At 44.3% G+C, this 25,966-nt stretch overlaps 1 protein-coding gene across 11 annotated transcripts in view; it reads left to right on the forward strand.

Annotated features, from left to right (window-relative positions):
* Positions 1-25,966, forward strand: part of PCDH17 (protocadherin 17) — a 137,002-nt gene that overhangs the window by 101,713 nt on the left and 9,323 nt on the right. For 3 of the 11 annotated variants that reach the window (XR_014009192.1, XM_081198278.1, XM_081198281.1), the window contains one exon: positions 25,506-25,580. The exons of 2 other annotated variants lie outside the window; for them this stretch is intronic. Coding sequence is in view for 6 of the 9 variants with exons in the window: in XM_081198278.1 (XP_081054404.1) it covers positions 25,506-25,580 (75 nt within the window). In the remaining 3 variants the exon portion in view is untranslated. Of the gene's footprint in view, positions 1-429; positions 514-25,505; positions 25,581-25,966 lie in introns of those variants that run through there. 6 more of the 11 variants (XM_081198273.1, XM_081198276.1, XM_081198274.1 and 3 more) reach the window with 5 other exon arrangements.

Raw genomic sequence — 25,966 nt, forward strand, 5'->3', positions numbered from 1 at the left:
TTTTTTATTGAAACTGTAAAGGAAATCTGGGTCTCCCCCAAATTATAGGGCCTTTCTGCACTTATCATTTATAGTAGAATAATTGCTGGGGGTGGGGTGTTTTTTGTATGTTGCCGCATGACGTCGACATCACTGTCAGGTTTGTGCTTTCTTTCAGTGATGAGTGACATCTCTGTCCAGAGTACCTCCATCATATTCTATGAAACTTTTTGTGATGTTTAGCATGATAGACTCACTACCTAGGGATTCATGATGGACTGCTGCTGCTGCTGCTGCTTCTGTAGCTTTCTGCAATATATACCAAACTAAATGGCTGTTTCAGGCACAAGCAGAGACCATTTGGGGAGCGGGGTTTGGAATGCAAATGAACCCTTTCTCCTGCAAATGATTTTTTCCTCCTTGTTAACTAAAAATATTTTATTTTTCAAGCATTCCCGACTTTGCTTTCCTTTGCTTTCCTCACCCTCCACACCATCACAAGTAGACTTCAGTCTGTTGATCTGCTTCTGTCAGGTGAGCAAACCCTTCGTCTGCTAGCTGTCTTACTCTCGGGGTCAGAATTTTACATGTGAAATTGTAAAAGTTCCGGGGGTGGGGTGGGGGTGTCTTCTTTTTTAAATATTGCAACTGAGAATTTGATAAAAGTGAATTTTTACTGCAAAGAATTTAAAAGATCTTGTTGAATTCGGATTCCGAACATTAATTAGAAGCACATTTTGCATTGCAAATGAGCTCAGTTTTGGCTAAAGTGGATCTGAAATTCCAGCTGTTTTGACCTCTCCTCATTTCATGCACAAAGCACATGATATAGGTAACTGACTGACTTCTGTTGCATGTCCAGGGAGCAACATGCTTTGTAAGCTTCTTCACATCCCTTGTGGTAGCTCCTTTGTGCTTGGCCAGCAGTGACCAAATCAGGTCCTTGCTTCAATTCTGCCTGCTCTTACTGTGCAGGATTGGTAATGTTGTGCACTGTTTTGGCCTGGGCATTGCTACACCTATTGAAGTGCAGCTTTCCTGAGACCAAAGCAGCACATTTCTGATACTAGTTGTACTAAATGTGTGTAACGGAGAAGGTAGGAGTAGCAAACTTTCAGCATCAGGGTGGCAATCCCTACTGGGAGGCCACATGCGGGGGGGGGGGCAGAGCAACAAATGTGATGGCTACCTTTGTACAGTAGGATAGTTTCTACACACAGTCTCACACCCCTCCACCCTCCATCCAGGCAAGCCTTAGCAGAGTTCAAGGACACCTTCCATCGATTCAGAATTACTCAAGGAAGGTGCAAGGTGGGACTGGCAAGGGGTGTGTGTGGCCAGGGAGGGGCTACGGCCCGGGGAGAGTCCCAAGGACCAGAGAGAGGGCATGAAGGGTTCTGTTGGGCCACTGGGTCTTTGATTCCCTATACCTACTGTGGTGCCTTCAGTTTGTGCAGCCTTCACAATTTAATTGCATCCAGGGTAGGGGTTAGGATTCTACCCCATCCCACCTCCTTTCTTAGTTAGCTAGCACAGGCTCCCCCCCCCCCATTTAATGCCTTTCTTTACTGCCTCACCTTTACCACTGTGTTTGTGCCCCAGGGAACTGATAGACATTTGAAGACTCTCAGTTGTGTCATTAGCAATAAAGCAGATATCCAGTCAGCCAACAAACTGCTCTACAGTTAGGTGTGCCTCCCATCAGTTTACCATAGCTGAAATCCCACTGTGATTTCTGCACCCCAAGTAGTTGCTCGGTTTGCTTTTCTGTTTGGGCCAGCCCCGCTAAGTGCTTGCCCCTTTCTGAGTTAAGGAGACACTCAAAGGGGCAGCACAGAATTGAAACACAGAATCCAGAATACTGACTTACGAATGCAAAAAGAATGGTTGCACAAGGTGTTCACACATTCCTATGGGATGGTTGCCACTAATTACCAGTCTCTGAATCACCTGTTTCACAACCTTACCAAGTTGATGGATCTGTCTGTGGAATCAGAACAAATCTTTCCAATGATTCATTTTTTGCCACAGATAAGATGTAAAACCATGACAGTGGATTGATGGGGGTTTAGGTTTTCTGCTCCTTTTTTAAGCGAAGATGTAGAACAGGTTCTTCTGTTTTATAGCCTGAAGCCGAACTGTCAACATAAATGATGTGCGGACTTTAATATCTGAGAGCCACGCTGAAAGAATTCCTTTTTAGCTTCTTCTTCTTTTTAAAGAACAGATTAAATGCCGCACAACACAGCTCATTACTGCCTAGCGTAAATTTATTGAAAAGGCAGTTTTTGCAAAAGTAGCTGGCATATTTTGTCTTGTTATTACCTGCTTTTGCTGAGCAGTGGATGACAGCTGGAGACAAGAAACATCTCCCCCCCCACCCTCTTAAATTGTTGTCAGTCTGTGAAAATTTCTGTTTGACCAAAAGCATCATTAAAAAATCATTAGCATATTGGTGAGTGTTAGGACTGGCCCAAAATGGGAATTAAGAAATTTGTTACCGTTTCACCCATTTCAAAATATGCTATGTGAATGCACCTTTTCCTTGGATTGAGAGAAATTGACATGCATCTGTCATCCCAAAGTTACATGATGGCAGTTTCGGATGCTGTTGCATTAAGAGTAATAAACCTTAGGTTTTTGTTTTTGTTTTCTGTTGAGAACCTTGAGGGTAAGCTGTCGTGGCCATTTGCTGCCAGTGGGCAGGGCTGGAGTCCAAGTGAGCTCAGCCAGAGCCGCCAAAGGGACAGGACAGAGTTTTCTCTCTCCATCTTTCTGCCACTCCTTTGTCTCACTCACCTTCCAGCTCCCCTTCATAGTCACCCACATGAAATTAGACCTCATGAAATTAAGCCTAGGGCTCACTGCTGTCCAGCTGTGCTGTAGCATTTTCTATACATAATTACAGTCATCCTTACAACTCTTTAGGGCAGGGCACTGTTATTTCCACATCTCAGACGCGGATGGAGCTGAGGTTGAGACCTGGGAAGGTGGCCCATCTAGGAGATGGAAATCTCAGACATCTGCTACCCTGTGAGATATCTTCAGGAGCCAAAAAGGCTAAAGAGTAAACCCTACACAAATCCAGAGTAGAGTCCCTAAGACAGTTGGATGGTGCCTTGTACACCTCCTTCTGGCAACTCCTGCAGCCAAGCTGGTGCCACACACATTGTTCTGCTTTTCTTTGGATCACATCAGTGAGGCCGAGAAGGGGGTCTTGTCGTCTGGGGAGCCCAGGTTCTCCATGCCCACTGCCCAGGCTTGCATCCCAGAAAGGTCAATTCAGTGCTGCTAACAGAATGCCTGGAGGCACACTTCATTGTCTCTTGAGACAGACAGAAGGCTGAGTTTATGGCAGGAGAAATGCTAGAGCTAGGGCCTTAGCTGCTATGCCTCACCTTCGCTGAGTGGTAGGGATGATGTGAGTTGAAAGCATTGCCTATCTCTCTGAATTTGCATTGAAAGGATGGATGCCTTTCCCTCTTCTTGGAGATTGCAATCATAGTCTTGTCTCTTAAAGCAGCAGATGCCTGAGGAGGAGCAGGAGAACTCTGACAGTTTTGCTTACAATGTGTGCAACTTAATGAGAAAGCAAACACTTCTAACACATGAAGACACCCCCTCATGGAATAACTGCAACCACCCAAGCATAGCTCTTTGATTGGGGCAATGACTTCCATTGCGAAGGGGCGCAGCTTGCAACTGGGTTTGAGTCCCGGAAACACTTGGTTGTGGTTGTTTTTTAAGGAAAGAAACAATGCCTGCCCTTCTTTACAAGTTTTCAGCACTCTCTCCTGTTGAAGGAATGTGGCTGGCTGGCAGGGCTGCAGCCACCACCACCACCCCCGCTTTGAATAATGTTTTCTCCCCAAATATCCTCTCCACAGCACCAAATATCTCCAAAATAAACTTTCTCTCCCCAGCCCCATAAATCTAACATATATGTCAACAGTAATTTTCAGGTTTGCATTTCAAAGAAGCTCCCACTAAGACGGTTTCAGGTATCTCTCAGGCCTACTTCTCAAAAGCAGCAGATTATGGCCAAGCTGACTCCAGACTGTATCGCCTCCAACTGCAAGCTGATGTCCTTTCATGAGAAAACATTCCTATACATTCCTGCTGTTCATTGTCCCCACATCAGCTGCTCTGTGAGGGAGCTGAGTCTGTGAAATCCCACTGGCCAAAGCCACCCATGAAAATTGCAGTGGAGGCAGCCCCACCAGTTCTCCTCACTCAAAACCACCTGCACTTTAAAGTGACACAGTTTGGGGATCAAATGAATTCACAGCCGTCCCCCCCCCTTCCTCTGACTGAAGTAATGTCAGGTGAACGCCCCAGCTTGATTCATAACTGACTCGAGCCATTTGTAAGGGTCAACACTCCATGAAATGATAATCAGATGGAGGGAGGTTGTGTCTCTTAGGATAGCTAAATGGAACCTCCATGTTCAGAAATAGTATATCTCTGGGTACCAGGTGCTGAGGACCAATAACAGGGAACAGTTATCTGACTGGCCATTGTTGGAAACTGAATGATGATCTGGATGAAGTGAAGATCTGACCTCCAGGTACCAGGATGGTGAGAGGGCAGGGCATGGGGGGAGGCTGGGATCTCCTGGATCTTAGCCTGATCTAGTGTAAGAATTAAACAAGGTTTCTCCCCTCACATTGTCCTCATGATCATCATCACGTGTGGGAGGAGAGCAGCGTCACTTCGTTGGACTCTCACTGTCCACTGTGGCCACGTGCCGGAAGGCCTGTTTTACCCACACGGGTTCCCTAAATGCAGGAGCTGATGATAATCGGATGAACTAAGGCTCTGTTATCAAAACTGGCTCGGTTAGGCCTGGGGTAGTGTACAGTTATTTAATAGAATGAGGTCTCTGCTTTCTTCACTTGGTAGGATCCAGATTATTGTAATGTAATCATTGTGTGTGGTGGGGGATTTTATAGAATTAGCTTTGTTATCCCTTTTTTACTTTTTTGGATTTCTCTGTCATTTTTTAAAAAAATACTTTTCTATTTTAATGAGCAGTATCTTGTAATATGATCGTGGAGAAAATCAAATTAGGAAAGCTGAGTGGTGGAGAATCAAAAGAAGACAGAGACTAGGAAGGCAGCCAGAACATTTTGACATGAACCTGGCATTTCAATGGCACCTATTTACAGTATATTGCCAGCTCAGCTTCACAGCTTCCTGACAGTGGAAACTGTGCCCTTTTGTTCCGGCTCCTTTCTAACACTGAGCCTAGTACTTCTGTGGCAGAGCTTTCTCTGGAAAGCAGCACTTCAGGTGCAGCAGGTGGGGCATCACACGATGGAAGAATCCTCCATTTCTCTCCCCCTGCAAATCCCTGCATGTAGAAAACCAACATGTCTCCTGCCTTACATCTTACGTGCAGGACATTTTTATTTCTATTTTGCAGTAAGGCTTTTTCAACCATGAAAACCCCACCTGCAATCTGAAATGGCAGAGCCCAAACCTTAATTACCCATCTCAGTGAGAGCCAAGTTTAGAGTCCCAAATCCATTTCAGTATAGTCTGCTTTTACTGAGTAAAATTGCAACAGTTCAAAGTCTCTTAGCATCCAACTTCACCTTGAAATTTTGCTGCAGGTAATGTAGGCAGTGCTTCACTTCAGGGGATACTGGCATCTTTGGGGGGGGGGGGTAAAAAGTGTGCACTTACTGTAACAACTTTATGGTGAATATTGGCATCTATTTTTCCAGGGGGGGAAAAGCACCGAATGACAAGTTAAGGATTCAAAGCACCATTCAAAGCAGCTTTATTAAATGGATCAAAATTTTATTTGTTTCTCTTGACATTCCTCAGATGTTTAGCCATTAAGGAACCTCTAAAATTGCTTCCAAAATTCACTCTAATTTAAACTTTTATTATTTTTTAAAAACCAGAATTCTTAATTTTAGTTAGGTAAAACTACTTAGGAGAGATAATTATATATAAAGACCCCCCCCCCCATTTTCTCTTTCCAGAAAACGAGTAAATGTCTTACCTCCATGTCTTGCAGTATATACAAACCATGTTAGCTGGTCAAGGAGCTTCTCCTGAGCCCACTCAGCTTCTCTGTTCTGTGTGCATGTTTGTTGTAGACCTCATTCATTCATTCATACATGCATGCACACCTCTTGATTTCTCTGCACTTGACTCACCCTACACTTAGTGATTGGTGGCTGTGTGTGTGAATTGGCCTCTACTGAGAAATATTTGAGGTGCTATAAAAATGTTGTCTGCACAGCTAGGTTTGAAATAACCCATTCACACAAACATGCCAAAGGGGCCTGGGTCACCTGCACATGATGGCTTGCCTGTATGAATGGTCCAGAGACATAACTCCACAGCTGGAGCTCTCAGGATCACACAGGGCTTTTCAGTAGAGTCTCTTCACCAGTTCAGCACCTGCTTACTAACTACAGAGCAATTAGGAGCGAGAAACCAGCTGGTCTGCTTGCATGCAACGCACAGGCCTCCTTCCACCCTGTGCCACCAGATTCTTCTTTATTATCATATTGTAATAAGTGTTTTCTTCTTTAGAATTGTTGAGGCAATATTGTGAAAGCAACCTTTTCAGTGATATGCTTTCTTATTTGGCGCTTTTAAGAAAAAGGCTCCTTTGTGCTATGTAGGATTTTCTTTTCCAATTGACTTGAGGTCACTTGAAACGCCCCCACTCTTGTGGCTAGACGGAACCTGTGTATTAATGTTTTCTACTGAACCTGCAGGTATTATAGGAGAATGAGCAAAGCAAGCGACAAAAACTCTTTCAGAAAAGCAGTTTGGGCCTTTTTACAGGCACTAAATGATTTAAAGTGATACAGGGTAGTGAGCTGTGTACTCTCTTTGTGCCTTTGTTTGCCTGCTTGTATACTTCTGTGTATTGCCATTGATTGGAGGTTCTGGTATTACAAATGACCTTTGAATGAAGTCTCTTTTAACTTAGCAAAAAATGTTAAGTTATTGTCTCTTTTAAAAGTAGAATACAGTGGTACCTCGGGTTACATATGCTTCAGGTTACATATGCTTTAGGTTACAGACCCCGCTAACCCAGAAATAGTACCTTGGGTTAAGACCCTGCTTTGGCTACTCCTGCCTCAAACTATTAGTCTCTACCTTAAAGTTTTTGGTAGATCTGGGAGGCAGATTAATCAAACCGTGAATCTGAGGGTGACATAGAGGACATTTCAGTCCCAAAGCCTGATCCATTTCTGGGATATTTAAGAGAGCTGTTTTTTTAATATCAGAAGAAAAAGTTTTGAGTACCCATGTCATAAAGTCAGACAGGATTATCTCCCCAAGCCAATTCCAAACCCTATGATCAGACTAGATAGGCCAGCGTCTCCATCAGGGATTAAAGATGTCATAAGATCCAACTTGTTTTTTTAAAACGACACTTTTTTGAGTAAGAAGGATGTCAGTATGAGCAATTGCAGCGATCTCATATTGGTAACAAAATTTTACTCATAATATTCTCATAGCATTCCCTTCATAGGGAATACAGCTCTAAGAGCAATCTCTCCCAAATGGAACTTTTTAATGAGACATAAGGCTGACAGAAAAACCTGATTAAAAGAACTGTCTTAGCCAAGATTGCTTTCTGCCATTAATGAAGTTGCTTTAGATCATGACAATGATCTTGTTCACTTAGATTCCTGTCCATCTTGCTTAATTTAACTTAATTGGCAACCTTAGATCCCTCCATGGTGCTGTTTCCATGAATATGATGAATGAGCTCAAGAATGGAGAGTGTCAGGAAGCAAGCTGATTTTAACCCTTCCCATCGAACTCATGTCTTCTGGGACACTCTGATCCTATTGGCAGGCACCAATACCTGAATAATAAGTGGGAGGGGATTAGATATATCTGCATTTTCTGTGTCTTCAGAGGTTGCTAACAAGAATGCCAGTTCTGTTTGCCTAACTCTGGGAGAAGAACAAAGGAAGTGTGCTAAGAGGTAGAAGAGGAACAACAAGATTTAGTGTGGCAAATAGAAGGGTGCTGCTATAGTAATTGCATAGGTGCAAAACAGAGAGTGTAGCAGGAGAACAATCCCTGCTACTCACAGCTGAGCCTAATATATGGGCTTGCTGCCTTGGCCTTCAGTTCAGGATTATGGCTTTGCTAGAAGAGAAGTGTCTCCATGAGACATAATCATCTAGACAAGACTATGATCCTGGGTATTGCTGGACTTCCACTTAGGTATCTGTGACGTTGATAGAAAAACACATTGAATTAGTAGCTTCTCTAAGCCAAAAACTACAAATACTTATACAATTCACTTTTGTTTTACAAAGCACTTTATCATCTTTTTTCTTTTGGAGAAGTGGGGGTTGAACTCCTACAACTGGTGCATGTTGCTAAAAGATATTTTTACCGGGTTGTTTCATGCTGAGAATCAGTGCAAGGTCATAACTGTTATGTGTTGCGGCACAGGCCACAGCTAAAGGGAAAGGTTTATGGTTATCTTTTCACTGTGGCCTTCCTAAGAAGAACAGGAGCATTGAGTTGTACAAAGTTGAACCTGGCCATTCGCACATATTTCCCCTCTTCCTTACTTCTTGTGACCCATTGTATTCCTGATTGAGTGGCTTCTTCCGCTGTAGGGGCTTGGCATAGGCAGGTCCTGCTTTGTAGCAAAGTATTAGAGCATTTTTGTTCTATGATCCTAAACCTTGTTGCTTATGGGCCAAGAAGTTCCAGCATTTCAAGTTTCAGGGCCAGAGAAATTTCAGAGTGGTCTGTGTGTGAGTAACAGCACTGTGAAATGTCTTCTCCTGAATATACTCAAGGCTGAATTCTCCTCACACCACCACCACCCAAAAAGCAAGGCAGTTCAGGAGCATTTGTTACACTTATGTTTTTTATACTTCATAATAAGCAGTTAGTAACTCTGGTCCAAAAGCCATCCTTTTGGCTTTCCTAGTATAAACTGTTTTGTGCCTTTAGCACACATATATGCGAGGCAATGGAATTGTCCTAGGATTTGCCCAGTTTACAGAGCCAGGGAGTTGACTTGAGAAATGCGGTCTGAAACATAGATTGCCCTCTTTGTCTTTCCTAAATGACACCCCTGTGGGCCAGTCCTTAATCCTGCTATCAGTTTTCCAGTGGGATTGATATCCTTCTTCACTAGTTTTGGATTAAAAATGTGTAAGTCTTCTTATACTGTGCTCCAGGAACCCAATCATTGAAATGAAAAACTATAAGCACAAGACAGATACAGTTGTGGGGCTGGGGCTGTGCATATAGAAGCTTCTCGACAGCCCAAATAAGCAAATGCAATGCAGACTAGTATAAAACAGCATTTTAACACACACTGAGCAGGCTACTCTCAGAATAGATGTCACATCTTTTTGAAATCTTCCAGCTCTCATTACGTGCAACAAGATGCTTTCAAGAGCTAGTAACCTGGATATGTATGGGTGCATTAAAGTGCATACGTGTCAATCTACCTCAAACGACACATCTAACCACCACTTATTTCAGTGAGATTCAGAAGAACATCATGAACCATGCTCCCAGACGCACATATCTTTAGTCATTGAATGGTTAAAAGCGTCCTTCCAGAAATATATCAGGGTGAAAATTATTTTTCTGAATATCTTCTCCTCCTGTCAGTATTAACCCTTAGCATTCAAAATCTGCTAAAGTGCTGATAAAGAGTCTTGTATTTTGTTTCTCAGCCATCCCTGACTGTATTCATTTCTCTCTCCTTAGTCCTTGTATAATCCATTGCTTTATCCCTTTCCCCCTTTATTTTCCATCCAATTTGAAATTTCTCTTTAGCTTTTGCCACCCACAGGGCATTCCGCTGCTTTGCCAGTACATATCCCAGAACATACTGTGGATGAGATGCTCAGTAGTCTGTCCAGAGGGTCAGTGAGGCTCTGAATCAGTCCCTAGAGGTGTGCAGGTTCAGTGAGCTGATGCTGTTGGCTGCAGATTGGAGCTCCCAGCTGCTGCTGCTGCTGCTGCTGCTGGCTGCATTGACTTGAACATGATGCAGACCAGGAAGGGGGGGGGGGAGAGAGATCACAAGAAACATCTTTGTAACACATTCCATTGCTTACTATGCAAGATTGCTATCATGGTGTTTCCTCTTGGTTGTGGCTTTTAAAATATTAGCTGTTAAATATGGGGTGTCAGCCCGACGCTAGGTACAGGGAAGAGATGTTATTTTTAATACAGATTTCAACACTATTTTACACCTAACTCTCAATAAATTTCAGTATTCCCCACAAACCTTTTAATTCCTCCCATTCCATATTAAGCCAGCCATTCCCTTGAAACTGCTGGCAGAAATTATATTGTATTCTAGGGTAGCAGGTATCTTCAAGGTTTCCTCCTCAGTTTTTGCAGACCACTTAACTCTTCTCTCTTACCAGAAGAGACCTCAACAGTGGAAAGTTGTTGGAGAGACTGAAAATGAACTATTGAAATAAATAAAACTATTTAGAAAGCCCACAGGATCAAAGATCATTATCCACTTGTTTCCTTTCATGAGAAGATTCCACCTAAACATTAGGAAGAAACATTACAAGAAAGAAGATTCCACCTAAACATTACGAAGAACTTCCTGACAGTAAGAGCTGTTCGACAGTGGAATTTGCTGCCATGGAGTGTGGTGGAGTCTCCTTCTTTGGAGGTCTTTAGGCAGAGGCTTGACAACCATATGTCAGGAGTGCTCTGATGGTGTTTCCTGCTTGGCAGGGGGTTGGACTCGATGGCCCTTGTGGTCTATTCCAACTCTATGATTCTATGAATTTTGAATTTTGAATGAAGTTAGAAAAATCACTGCAACTGAAACCTTCCGCAGCACACTGCAGCTGTTGAATGTAATATTCAATTCACACATTGCCTTTTGACTATTTTTTTGGTGCCACTTTTGAGTAGAATACTGTTGTAGCAAGATTCATGACGGGGTGGGTGGAAAGCAGGGTTTACCAGAAGGGGAGGGAGAAAAGGGATACAAAATCATGGAGGGAAGCTAAAGTGTAGGTATCAAAGGGGAAATAGTGTGGGGAAGTGTCCCATACAGGGAAGTAGTGAGACGGGGAATCACTCGGGGAGGTGGGAGAGAAAGAGAAAAGGAAAAAGGAATGCACTAAGGAGACCAGTCATGGGGTGGTGAAAAAAACACACAGGCACTCTGCACATGTACAGAGGAGTTTCTTTTGCACCCAGAGAGCTTTGCCAGATGTGTTGGACAGAGGATTAGCAAAAGAGGAGGAAGGAGGATGTAGCATTGGAATAGGGGTTGGAAATGAAAACCCAGATACCAAGGAGACGCAGAATAGATGGGGCTGTCTGCTTCAGAATTTGGTGGGTTTGTGGAAATGGGGCTTAGCAGTTGCAGTGTGTGTGGGGGAGATAAGATCCAGAAGACTCTGTGGGGGTGGTCTGTGTGCATGTGGGGAGGTCATGGGAAAGGAGGGGAGAGAAGGCATGGGGGAGAAGGGGATGCAAAGCAAGGCTGCAAAATGGAAGAGATCCACATCAAAATTTAGACTGGGAAGGTTCAAAGGAGGCCTACCAATTGCATGGAGTGGGGAGAAGGTCTGGCATTATCACGAGGGAGGGGGAGGTTGTGATGTGTGAAGGGAGTGGGGAGTGGGCTTACCCAGGTTAGTCAAGAGTGGGAAGTGTTAACAGTGTGAGGTTTGAGGTGGGTGGGGCTAGTGAGCCACACAGCTGCCCCAGGACAAAATGAAACAGAAGATACAGTTAAGCACCTTCCATATGATGAGCAGCATGGCTGAGTCATGCTGAAAGGGAAAGCCAGGATGATTCAAAATGTTTTAAGTAAGCATCTAAAGAAGAGCACCATAGATGCTTGCTGGGTATTTGAACGGACACAATTTCACAAAATGAGTGCAAAAATGCTTTTAGCTCTTGAAAAATGAATATGCAAAAAATGAATGTCATAAGCTTTTTATGCAAATCAGTTTGAGTCACTTCGTGAGAAAAACAACTAACAAATATTAATTAGCAGAAGCATGAAGGTCTGACAAATGCCTCAGTTGCTTCGTTGACAATGTCATTTCCCAGAAGGTGGAAGAACCAACAAGGGCATCATCTGTCTTGGACCTGATCCTTGCCAATCGGGAGGAACGGATTAATGAAGTGGAAGTGCTCTTGTTCTCCTGGGTTCCAGGATACAGAGGCAAGGGAAAACTGAGTGTAGTTGGACACACACTCTGGACTTTAAGAAGGCCAATTTGGTATTGTCCGCATTTGGGCATTCAGTATTTCTCCTTTTAGAAACTCCCATCCTTCTTGGACTCCCTGCTCATTGAGTATTTCTGACCACGGGATCACACCCCCTAGCTCCTTCAGCTTTTTGAAATTGGCCTTCTTAACGGCCACATTTGCATGTGATGCTTAGTCAAAACATGAGCAAGCATGAAAGAGCAAGTGTACTGATTCACAGTCAGAAAAGTGTGGCCACTTTGCTCCCCCCTTGCTGCGCAACCGGGATCTGAGCCATGACTTAGTGCTATGTGTGAACCCAGACTTTTAGTTTGTGTCTCCCACAAAAAAACGTGATTGGTAAGTGCAAAACAAACCTTGTTTACTACTCCTGGTTTGTTGGCTGTAAGACAAATCATGAACCTAAGTTTACACATAGCCCTAAGCCCAGTCATGACACAGTAGCATGGAAGTTGTGTGTGGGGAGGGGAGCAAATTAGAAGCTGCAGTCCTACTTTGTGCCATAGATTGGCTTAACGTTGTGAGTTAGCCAAGCCAATGCACGTCCCATTGGAGAACAGTAGTTTACTTGCAGTACAGTATCTGATCATGATGCTGTATGTCAATAAGGCTCTGACTTTTGTGTCTGCATAGGAGTGTTAAAAATGGGGGTGAATGTTTGGCATGCAAACGGCCCTCACTTCAATCCCTTGTCTTCCCAGAGTAAAAGAAAGAATCAGGGCTGGAAGCAGCCTGTGCCTGATGCCCTGGAAGTCCACAGCCTGCCTCAGAAGGTAGCACTGAACTTGATGGGCCTGTGGCCTGGTTCATTCCAAGGCAGCTTCATGTGTTCAAGAGGGGACTGGTGGCTCTGCTCGGCCTGATGGGCCACAAGCTGAAAGGCTAAAGGTTAAACGTTGAGGGCAGTCCTTCACAGACCCCGCATGACCACAGTGTGGGGCTACTTGCTCTGGCCTCTTGTGTGGAAAGAGGCTTGCCTCAGCTTAGAGGAAAGCAAAGAAGGCACAGGAACCAACCCCCTTAGAAGAACTCCATAGGTGTATTAAAGGGTGTATTGTTATTGTTCTACGGTAGAATTAAATGGAAGGATGTGGAAAACTAAGTTTTGACTGCTGCACTGAGCAATGATAACAATGAAAGTCGCAGTGTGTGTGTGTGTGTGCGTCCATGCAAGAGGGAGAGAGAAAGTACAAGGTGTCATTCTAGAAAGTGAGTTATTGCTACAAGAAGGGAGAATTTTACAGCTTATAGACTTGAGTAAGAATGTGAATAGTAATAAGCTCTGTAAAATAAAAGACCTTGAGAAGATTCAGCCTCTGCTGTTATAATTCATGTTGGATGTCAGCTTTTCAACCATTTTCATTCTTTCTTGCAGAAAGGGGTCATACCTCTGAAGGATGTGTGTAAATTTGCTGGTCTGAATGAACAGCAATTGCCAATGCTGTTGTCCTATCTGAAAGCAAATTATATTACTAAGATTAGGTCACAAATTGTCTAATATTATACTTTACATTTTCTTCATTCAGTTATTTTTTACTCAGCCAGGAAGTGGAAAGCCTTGAACTACCCCCACGAATCTATCCAAGTTTTGCATTCTGTTGACAAGTAATATTCCATAAACTTTTTTCAGTCACCTAAAGACACTTGTTTGCAGATTTGCAAAGCTCCGTTCTTCTCTTCTTGCTGCCACATAGATTTGATGAGAGATTATATGTGTGAAGGAAAGAGAACTAGCAATTGGGGGGGGGAGAGGGAACCAGTGAGGAATAAATAGAATACTGAATGAAACATTTCCTAGGCATTAAGTTTGATTAAGAGACTGTGAACAGTTTCCACTGTTAAATCAAGGAAAATAAAATTTCTTCTTTTTAAATTCCATAGAGGTACTCACATTAGTTTATTCCAGTGAAAATATCAAAGAGCCCTGTGGCACAGCTCAAAGACTAGATTTGCTACCAAAACACTGAAATTTGTAATGAATTTGAAGTTTGTCCTCAGGCAAAACATCTGAGAGGAATTTGGAAAAAAGCTAGAAAGCTTCAGCATGACAGCAAAAAATGTCTCAGTACAAAGAGCTCCACATTTCCCTGAGTTGCTGCCAGGTTTTGCCAAAAGTGTAATTCAAGGCACATTTAAAGGTTCCATCTGAGGAATACCATTTCTAAGATTTTGGGGGGAAGTGGGGGGGGGGAATGTTTGGCTGAGAGCAGTGACCTTTCTCAGAGAGGTTTCCCACACCGCATTTAAATACCAGCTCATTTATATATGGTTTTATATATGGTTTTGCCAGAAGCAAGAAATAGATTATTTTAAAATATCATTATATGGCACAAGAGTGAAGATCAAAGATAATGGTGGTGGTGGTGGTGGTGGTAATGATATAATTATATGTATCCATCTGACTGGGTTGCCCCAGAACGGCTGTGATAAAACAGAAACTTCTTATCATGAATTTCTCTTTAGATGTGAGGAGCTATCCTACCCTCCACACCTGCTGGCAAATCAAGGATAGCAAACGACCCCCCCCCACCTCACATGTTGTTCTTCTGGTTCAATGTGTGGACTCCATGGACGGGTATGGCTGGCCATGACTTCAGGCCCAGATTTATTGCTCTGATTCCAACCAGTTGATGCTCCTCTGCATCTAGTCTCTGGTTCACCTTCACTGTGCGACCTTCTGGCCCAGATGAGTCCCCTTTCCATACAGACTAGCGCCCATGGTCACCATTTACCTCTGGCTTCCTAAAAAACTGTCCCTTCCCTTAACCAAGAAGTGTGCAGTCACTGTTGCAGATCTTTTCACAGTTGGGCCAATATTGTAGTCTGCCGCTTCCCCCACAATGTGATCCTGAAAGGGAAGCAACAGCTACTGAGGGAGCCAAGAGTGAAAATGGGACATTGAGATCAGGGCAGTAAACCATCATGCTTGAAGTTCTTCAAGGGTCATGAGGTCTGCAGATTGCAGGGAAGCCAATCTGGAGGGTGTGATGGCAGCAGAGGATTCCTTTCCAGCATGGCTTCTGGGCAAAACTCACTGTTCAGATCTTGCAGAAGATTTTATTTGATTCATTATAAAATCTTTCTATGCTGCTTTTCATTCAAATGAATCCCAAAGCAGCTTACGAACAATAAATAACTAGAACATAATAGAACATCTACAAATGCATCCATTACAATTTACAAAACACTGTTAATAAGGCAACAACTAAAAAAATAAGCTAAACATCGCAATTAAAGCAAAACACACATTATATGATTATTAAATCAATACAACATTTATAATCTGTAAAACAAAATAAAAAAGCATCAAAAAATAAACTAGGCACTGTTAAGTTCATACACACATGTGAGTCATACACGTGACTCACAATCATTAACTCAGCTCATTAAAATGCACAGATGATATATTCACCCCCCCCAAAAGAAAACATTTTTAATCATGGTATCAGTCATAGTCAGTTTTGTAGTGTTGTGTGCTCAGAATCCAGAAGAGAGATATTATTACAATTAAGCCTGTTTTAACACAGAGAGACAGATGCCAGAGGTCTGTCTATAAGCACTTGCAATAGGAGCATATGCATGGCATCAGATTTACTAATACTTGCATCCCTGAGCCCTAGGCTCTTTCTGAAGCTGAGGGGAGGGAATGTTTTTATGTTCTAACATTTTCCCTGGGTAGCAGCAAATTGGCTGGCGTGCATTTGTCTTGAGCTGAACTGCACAGAGTCACTTGAGAGAGAGAGAGAGAGGGAGGGAGAGAGAGAGGGAGAGAGAGAGAGAGAAGACTGGCGGCTGCAGTGGGAGGGTGGGTAGAAAGAGAAATAATTTTTAAACTGCAGCTGTGTAGCTAAATTACATGTCTGAAAGTTAAGAGATGAAAAATATGAAGCTGATGCATATGGACACTATTAGGCAGGCTGAAAAAGAAACTTTGGATGCAAGAGTTCTGCTTCTGTCAGGAGCAGTGTTTTATTTCTACAATGCAACACAGGTTGTGTCCTAGGGCAGGATTAATGAAACAGGCTCAAAATAAGTCTTTTTGATAGCTACAACTATATCTGCAGCTTCATGGACCTCAGAGTTAGGAGCAATTAATGTGGAAGCAGCAACCCTGTGATGGCCCTTAAGTTACAAGAGCAATAGTCTTGCTGCTGAGGCCATGGCTGTATCCCCTGCTACTTCAACAACATCTGGATACAGAGGGGAGGGCCGAGTCCCATAGAGCTGATGGGGGAACAGCATTGCCTCCCATGCCAGCATTGGCCCCAGCAGTCCCAGAATGGTGTGGGATGGAGTCATGCAAAATGGTAGCTATGGCCCTGCAGAAACTGTCCCACCAGTTCAGGGGTGTGTGTGAGGGACAGGGAGAAGTGCTGCCAGCTTTCCTTTAAGGGTTACAAAGGATAAGGTTACCAGATTTTTTTCAATGCATACGAGGACACTTTAAACAAACAAACAAATGTTTGGGATGTTGATGCTGCAGCGATGATGGTGGCAGGGGGGTGACCACCGCCTTGACCTCAACTGCCACGTTTCCCCTTCCTCTGAGGCTTCTACAGTGGTACCTTGGGTTACATACGCTTCAGGGTACATACACTTCAGGTTACAGACTCCGCTAACCCAGAAATAGTTAAGAACTTTGCTTCAGGATGAGAACAGAAATTGTGCTCCGGTGGCGCAGCGGCAGTGGGAGGACCCATTAGCTAAAGTGGTGCTTCAGGTTAAGAACAGTTTCAGGTTAAGAACGGACCTCCGGAACAAATTAAGTATTTAACCCGAGGTACCACTGTAGAAGCCTCAGAGGAAGGGGAAATGTGGCAGTTGAGGTCAAGGCGGTGGTCACCCCCCTGCCACCCCCCTGCCACCCCCTCTCCTTTCTCCATGAGCCTGGGCAGCCCCTGAGTTGTTGGTTCTTTTCTGGTGGTGGTGGGGAAGCTGTGCGCCATGGGTCAGGCATGGAAGGCAGAGAAGGAGGGTCGAAAGCAGCAGTGGCTGCGAGGCTCGGGCAGCACAATGCCTCCCTTCCTCTCGAAGCAGCCCCAATCCCATTCCTACTTGCGTGCAAGAGGGGGGGGGATCTCTTAGCTGGTAAGGGAGGCTTCACACTAGCACAGCCCCATCCCAACTCCTACTTGCATGCAAGCAGGAGGGAGCAGGGATCTTCATATCAGAGCAGCCCCAATCCCATTCCTACTTGTGTGCAAGCAGGAGGGGGCGGGAATCCCTCACCTGGGAAGGGAGGCTTCCCATTGCCTAACTGAGAGATCCCTGCCCCCTCCTGCTTGCATGCAAGCTCTGATAGGCAGCGTGAAGCCTCCCTTCACAGCTGAGAGATCCCTGCCCCGCTCCTGCTTGCACGAAAGTAGGAGTTGGGAGGTTGCTCCGATAGGCAGCATGAAGCCTCCCTTCACACCTTAGTTGCTGGGGTCAGGGAAGGTGGAGGCAGCCTGGAAGTTGCACCTTTGAGCCCCTGCTCCACCATCATGTGGGGACTTCCAAGCAGCTCCTGAAGCCAGCCAGAGCCAACTGCTCCGGGCTGCTGAGACTGCCGCTGCTGCGTTTCCCAGGGACATTAGATGAAATCTGGGGATATTCCGGGGATGGAATTTGTCCGGGGACTTATTCGCAAATCCTGGTACTGTCCCCGAGAAATGGGGACGTCTGGTAACCCTAACAAAGGAGCAAGTTATGGAGACCCTTACTGTCTTCCTTATTCCCCCCTCCCACACACTTGGGTTTTCCACTTGGGGCATAGCATATGTGTGCTTTCCCCCCACCCCACACCTTCTTCCAGGGCAAACTCCATTCAGAAGTGGGGATTACTGCTGGCTGAGCCTGGCAGAGTGAAAATAACCCTTTAAAATAGAGCTTGACTTACACCATCCTTTTTGCCAGTGAAACTTCTGCTAGGTGTCTTGATCATGCGACTGAGCTGAAAGGATTTTGGGGCAGGGCTAAGTCTGCCCCTGTTCTATCCTGCCCCTTTTGGAGGGCTTACTCTGGCCTTGGCCCAGACAGCTTATTTCCACTTTTCTCCATCTGAGCCAGGATGAAAGACTTCGGATGGAGAGCTGCCTATTTCAAACTCTGCTAATTCCAGCAAACCGTGGGTTTGGATTGCTCTCTATGTCTCTTTCTACTTACCCTGTATCATCCTGATAATGGAGACTACCGTGGCAGCTATTATCTGTAGGCACTGTGCTGACCAACTGTGAGAGAGGAGAATTACCTCTGTGCCTGCTAACAGATCAGTGCTGAACCCTGGGGTGAAGGAGAGGGCATCCCAGTTTGGTCCAGAAGCTCAAGGAGAACAAAACTACTAAGAACTGAACAACACAGACACTTCATGTTATGTTTCAAAGTGCACGGAAATTAGAAGCTGTAGTTGGCAATCCTAGATACCAATAACACACATGAAAATGCAGTGATCATCTGACTAGTTTAAAATAGAAAAAGCAGCTTGTTCATTTATTAAGCTAGACTACAGAAAACACTTGTAAAATGCCAGTAGTTGTGTGATTGCTTTGCATGTGGTTATCTAGGACTGAGTTACTGTGAGGCACCTTCATACTTCATTTAGGACCTTACTGATTTTTTTCTTACGGATGCATGACTGGGTTTCCGAGGGGTGGGGGGTGGGGAGTATTTCAATTGCCTTGCAAGCAGAGGGTTTTTATTATGGCCCTAAAATCTTTCCAGACAAAGAGAGCACCAAGTTCCTGGCTATGGAGTGATCTGCTAACCTAGAAACAAAGAGAGGCAGAAAGCCAGGGCAGACTTGTAGCATTTCAGCTTTTGGACAAAACATGGATTTTCCCATAACCCAGACAGAAGCCATCTAACCTCATCCAGGAAATCTCTCACCTGGGTGTAATAATGCTTTCAATGAAGCATAATTCAGTGGATCTGGAAAGTCATAGTTTGTGATGCCATCTGGTCAAGCACTAATGAACCTGCTGGGAATGTTGGTCTAATACATCATTATCACTATGGAGGGCAAGCGATTCACAAACTTTTTGGATGAAAGAAATTCTGCCAGTTTCCAGTCTTTCCTGTGGTGCACAGAAATCACTTTCAACTACAGTGAAAACAAACTTAAAGCCCTTGCCCTGCACTGAAGAATGCAGAGTTCACCACTGGCTTTTGACTATCATAACTTGCTCAAGAAGCACGGCTTCTAATAGTGAACTCAGGTAGTGATGGCAGCTACAACCGAAACTGCAGAAAAACAGCAGCATGCTCATGGTGGAGCTCTGAGGTCCGCAGAAATGCAAAAACAAATAAAATAAAATGTTGCATTTTATAAATAAATAAAAAAAGTCAATTGAGGACTTGGCCTGCTCAGGAGGCCTACAAGGGTGAGGCTACTCTTCAGCCTGAGGGCCACATTCCATTCTGGGTGACTTTCCAAGGGCCACATGGCAAAAGTGGGTGGAGCAAGGAATGGAAATGGCATGCTAGTTTCTGCTCACGCTCACACACCCCTCTCCATCCTGCATCCAGACAAGCAGGAGGCATGACATCTGAGCAAGACATCTGCATGCCAAGCAGGGCTAGTGAGGGGGCGTGGCCTGTGGAGAGGAGGTGTGGCCTAGGGAGAATTCTGAGGGACAAATAAAGAGGTTTAGAAGTCCCTGCCCCTCCCACTTTTGTCACAGGAATGCAGAGCAGAGGTGGGGAAGCCTGTTTCAGCCCAATGACCACATTCCCTCATGGGCAACTTTCCATGGTCTGGGCACCAGTGGTGAGCCGAGCCCAGGGCAAAACATGGGTGGATGAACAGATGTGTCCACTTGTATATAGTTTGGGTTGCCTGGTAAGAGACTGATTTGTTTTCAAACAGAATTATAAGTTTTTATTTTGTGTTTCTGATAATCAAGAGTAGAATTGGCAGGTGACGACTCTTCCTACACCTCCTAACCTTCCTATAGGTCATTCAGTGTGGATTTTGTCTTGTCTACCAGATCCATCTAACGGTAAAAAAAAGGTGGGGGGAGAGCAGGCTTATGGTGACCTTTAGTGAAATGGTCATCGCAATAAATCCCACTGCTTGCATTACAGGAGTATTGATGTTTATGTCTCTGGTACACCATCTGCCTTCCTGGAACCCAACGTATTTATAGTCTCTCATCTTGCTTTTACAGCGCAAACATAGTTTTGTTGCAGCAGACATTTGTAGACGTGTGGACATAATGAAAGAGGCATATGGGTCAAGGTTTGGCTGGAAAAACTGGCCATATTTCGGATAGGGAGCCTAGATGCCATTTATCATTTATCTGAAGTGCCATGGTTGCATCCATCTCCAGAGCTCCATCCATTCCGCATCTGGTAATGACTTTGTCTTCTGTTGGCATAGTCGGGGGGATCATGCAGTTGCTGCATAAAGCTGTTGTGCATGTTCTCCTTGTATAAGTACTTCACTTCAGCCAGGGCTATTTTCCTGTGGTGCAAAGCCACAATTCTGGGGAGGGCGCTCACCATTCCAGTGACACATCTTGCTGTTGATACTGGCAGATATTTCTGTGCTTAATATGAATGGCAGAAACTGCCACAAACAAACACCATTACTATTGCTGCAAGTACACCAAATGTTTTATGTGATCCAAGTGTCTTTTGCATAGCTGCCCAAATCAATGGCCTGTTTCACATCTGAAACCCTGAAGAGCCACAGCACTAGGCTAGGAGAACCAAAGGACTAGTTTAAAGCAGTACAGAGATGTTCCTGATATGCTGCAGAAGTGCATTCCATTTATCTGTCATTATTAAACTATCCTTGGGCCATGCGGATAAACAAATCCCTACCACAAGTAGTTATGTCAGTTCTATTTTTAATCCCAAAATACATCTTCTAATTGAAGGAGACATCCTGATAAAAATCCTCTAGCTAAAATAAGTGGTTTGGTTTGTATTTTGAGGAAGAGGGCAAAGGACAATTCAAAGGCTTGTGCTTGCATATATCAAAGATTTAAATTGCCCTTTTTAAACAGCAGTCATTGTGGTTACTTGTTTTACCAATGTTATTAACTCATTTCAGACTTTTTTGAAACCTGAATTCATGTCTGTGACATGCATCTACCGTACCATAAAGACATTATGTGGAGCCAGTGAAGGACCATAGATATCGGTCCTAAATATCATATGTGCTCTGAAATATAGGGACATTCCCTAAATGCCAGCCAGATCTGTGTAGGGATTGCAGGGGGGTGCAGCATCCGGAGGTGCCACTATGGTTTGGCTACTGGATGGTGTCTGTACACAGGCTGGCACAGGGCACAAAACCACAGCTCGCCCCTATACACGAAGCCAAGCCAGAGCACAACTAAGTGCAGTACAGCCATCTTCTCAAAAAAAACTCTCCACAAGCTCAAGAGGTCAAGACACGAAAGCTTTAGCAACTAATCCACACCTAATGACCCTCCTAAGTGGTACTCAGAATATCACTCAAGAAATCACTCAAGATATCCCTCAAGTAATTAATGAACAAAAGAAGAAAAGACACACTAACCTGGGAACTTCCTCTCTGCCCAGAACGTTGGAGGCTATACACCACACCCCCTCAACAGTATTTATAGGAACTCAAACACTGAGATCCTGCTCTGTTCCAGTAACAAGAAGCCGAAAGCACCAGCCTGAAGATGACGAGTGAGACCTCGTCGAAACGTCGCCTAGACACCCCAACTCTTACACGGGAAGACACCCGAAGACACCAAAACCTGCATTCCTGTACCCGTGAAAATCTACGAAAGCATATATATATATATATATATATATATATATATATATATATATATATATATATATATATTACAGGATTTATCTTCTAGCACACCCTGACTGTGCCCTTGCTAAAGTTTAAGTGATGCCTTAATTAATTCAATGGGAGGCACTTAGCCTCCAGTCACTCAGCTTCTTAACTTGCTTGTTACCTTGACACTTGATCGCCGGTTCTAAGGTGCTGCCCTCTTCCTTGGGATGCCAGTTCAAAACTCCATATTTTTATGGTACTCCCTTTGTGAAGGAACTCTTTTGTTTGCAGCTCAGCCAACACACACAACAATTTATTTATTTATTCAGTCCATTTACCTGCTTTACAGGGGATTTTGAATGCAGACCAAGATGTTAAATACCCCACTTTTTCCAGATATTTCCCCCTTCCATGTAATGGATCCACTCTCAAGTCTTAATAAGCATTTGTAAATCCACTGAGTAAGTCCTACTTGTTTTGACCAACACATTGAAGAATAGTTATATATGAATGTGTCCTTAAAAGAAACACAGTAGTTACAGACCCTCCAAGTTTCCCTGTTTTCCAGGGACAGTCCCAAATTTAAAGAAGCCATCCTGGTTTCTGATGTGATCCTGCATTGTCCCGCTTTTCCTTTGGACCGCCCTATTTTTATCAGAGAAATGTGGGAGGGTATGGAGTTATGTGACTCTCAAACCAAGGGAATAAGTACAGTCATGGGAAAAAGAAAGTGCACCCTCTTTGAATTCTGTAGTTTTACATATGAAGACTTAAAATTAGGGAAATACCACCTCAGATGAGCAACAACACATGACATACTACACTGTGTCATGATTTATTTAACAGAAATAAAGCCAAAATGGAAAAGCCATGTATGAAAAACTAGGTACACCTTATGATTCAATAGCTTGTAGAGTACATTTAGCAGCAATAACATGACGTAATATGAAGTATTTGTTTTCTGTAGGACCCAGGGCCATCTTTAGCAGATGTGACACCGGGGTGCAAATATCCGCCCAGCGACCCCAAATTACCACAGATAGTGTTGGGGTGGCCGTAGCTGCGCACTGCCAGCCATTGTGGGGGGCAACTCTCCCCCACGACACTGAGGGCGACCGATCCCCACAGAGGCTTGGGAGTGAAGTTGCACGCGTCCCAAGCCTCCACAGGAGGAGAGCGCAGCTTCCCTCCCAAGCCTCCTCGGGAGGAGAGTGATCCCCACAGAAGCTTGGGAGGGAAGCTGTGCGCCCACCAGCCATATGGTTAGCGGGGCGCAGCTTCCTTCCTAAGCCTCTGTGGGGATCGCTCTCCTCCCGAGGAGGCTTGGGAGGGAAGCTGCAAGCCCACCAGCCATATGGTTGGTGGGGCGCAGCTGGTAGGCATGCAGGGAAAGGTGAGACCGCCAGCAAAGCCGCGCCTGAGAGGCCGGCGCCCTGGCACGATGCACCACCTAGCCCTATGGGAAAGATGGCTGTGGTAGGACCTTATCCAACTCTCCCATCATTGTGGAGGATTTTGGGCCCATTTGTCTTTACAGCATTGCTTCAGTTCATTGAGGTTTGCTGGCATTTGTTTATGCACAGCTCTCTTAAGGTCCCACACAGCACCTCAGTTGGGTTGAGGTCTGAATTTTGACTGGGCCATTGCAACCCCTTGGCTCTGTGCTTTTTCAGCCATTCTGTTGTAGATTTTCTGGTGTGCTTGGGATCCTTGTCCTTCAGCTGCTGGGCAGATCACCACACATTTGACTGTAGAATACTTTGGTATATAGAGGAGTTCATGGTTGACTCAATGACTGCCAGGTTCCCAGGTTGTATGGCTGCAAAACAAGCCCAAATCAGCCCTCCACCAGCGTACTTGAAATAATAATAATAATAATAATAATAATAATAATAATAATAATAATAATAATAATTTATACCCCACCCATCTGGCTGGGTTTCCCCAGTCACTCTGGGTGGCTTCCAACAAAATATTAAAAATATAATAAAACATCAAACATTAAAAACTTCCCTAAACAGGGCTGCCTTCAGATGTCTTTTAAAAGTAAGATAGTTGTTTATTTCCTTGACATCTGATGGGAGGGCGTTCCACAGGGCGGGTGCCACTACCAAGAAGGCCCTCTGCCTGGTTCCCTGTAACTTGGCTTCTCACAGTGAGGGAACCTCCAGAAGGCCCTCGGCGCTGGATCTCAGTTTCCGGGCTGGACGATGGGGGTGGAGCCACTCCTTCAGATGGTATGAGGTGCTTTTGCTGATATGCTGTGTTTGGTTTTTGATAAATGTGGCACTGTACATTATGGCCAAACAGCTCCTCTTTGGTCTCATCTGTCCAAAGGACATTGTTCCAGAAATCTTGTGGTTTGTTCAGATGCAACTTTGCAAACCTAAGCTGTGCTGCCATGTTCTTTTTAGAGAGACGAGGCTTTCTCCGGAAAACCCTTCCAAACAAACCATACTTGTTTCATCTTTTTCTAATTGTACTGTCATGAACCTTAACATTTAACATGCTAACTTAGGTCTGACCTTGGGGTGAATTTGCTGGGGCGTCCACCCCTGAGAATGCCTTGAATGTTTCCCACTTTTGAATAATCTTTCTCACTGTAGTATGATGGACATAAAATTGGTTGGAGATGGCCTTAGAACTCTTCCCAATTTCATGGGCAGCATTCCCTGCTTCTCTAAGAACCTTGTGTCATCTTTCCTCCTTAGGATTCTGTTAAAGCACACCTATATGCTCCAGACCAGCAAACTGCCAAAACTTTGGCTCTTATAGAGGTGGGCACACTTGCTGATGATCAGTTAAGCAAGGACATTTGATTAGCAGCCCCTACATAGCCTCTTAATTCCTATGGAAGCAGTAAAGGTGTACTTAGTTTTTCAGACATGATTTCTCCATTTTGGCTTTATTTCTGTTAACTAAATCATGACACGGCATAATATGTCATGTGTGGTTGTTCATCTGAGGTTGTATTTATCTAATTTTAAGACCTGCTAAGGAACAAGTGATTGCTATTACATCCTGATATGTAAAACCACAGAATTCAAAGAGGGTGCACTTACTTTCCCCCCATGACTATAATTATACAACCTTTAGAAGACACCTGAAGGTGTTTTATTATGTTTAATGTTTTATTATATATGTTGGAAGCTGCCCTGAGTGGCTGGGGCAACCCAGTCAGATGGGGGATGGGGTAAGAAATAGTAAAATTATGGTGGTAATGATGATGATTGGTGAAATAGGGTGCCCCTGTTTTCACCAGAGAAATGTTGGAGGGTATGTTGTTAGTATTTTCACTATTCTGTGCTTGACAGATTTATGGCTTTCGTGGTTTTTGCATCTCTTACCTGTGCAGGGGGCAGGGTAACCAGGCTGTGGGGCCAAGAGAACAAGGATGCGCATGTCTGTCTTTCAGAGGGTCCAGGTTTGAACCTGCTTTGGGCACAGATTTCAGCTGTGAACATTTAAAATTTAGCAAGCATAATGCGGGTGGTTGGGGAGTATGGCATGAAGGGTGTTTTCTGCTTTATAACTCACAGCTCCAATTTTCCTCCAGAACAGCAAGGGAGAGGCCAAAGACCCATTGTTGGGCTCTGTGGACCGGCCCGCTGTAAGGAAGGAAAATTTTCAGGTAACAACCATTGTTTTATTTTTCTTGCATGAATATATTAACTCTAACTTTAATGTCAGAATTGCAGACTATGTCCATGTTCCTACCAGAGGCCTAAAAATGGCTTCAGTGTGGAGAGAAGCCTCTGGGTGACAACAGAAGGAATTCTGACTGCTGCTACACCCACCCACAGAGCGCTGCTGCCAGCTCGCTCCAAGTGTGGATCATTTGCTTGCTCATCGTCCGTCAGAGCTCAGTTTTTTGTTTTATTTATTGCAACAGCAGAGAGGAACCAAGAGACATTCTTGTTTCTCTCTCTTGCTTCTTGTTTCTCTCTCTTGCTTCAAGCAGCCTGACACTGCAGGAGGGTAAGTGAGCAGGAGCGGCAGGGGAGTGGCTGTGCTGCA

The sequence above is a fragment of the Podarcis bocagei genome (assembly GCF_964188305.1).
Source record: "Podarcis bocagei genome assembly, chromosome: 6".
NCBI lineage: Eukaryota > Metazoa > Chordata > Lepidosauria > Squamata > Lacertidae > Podarcis > Podarcis bocagei.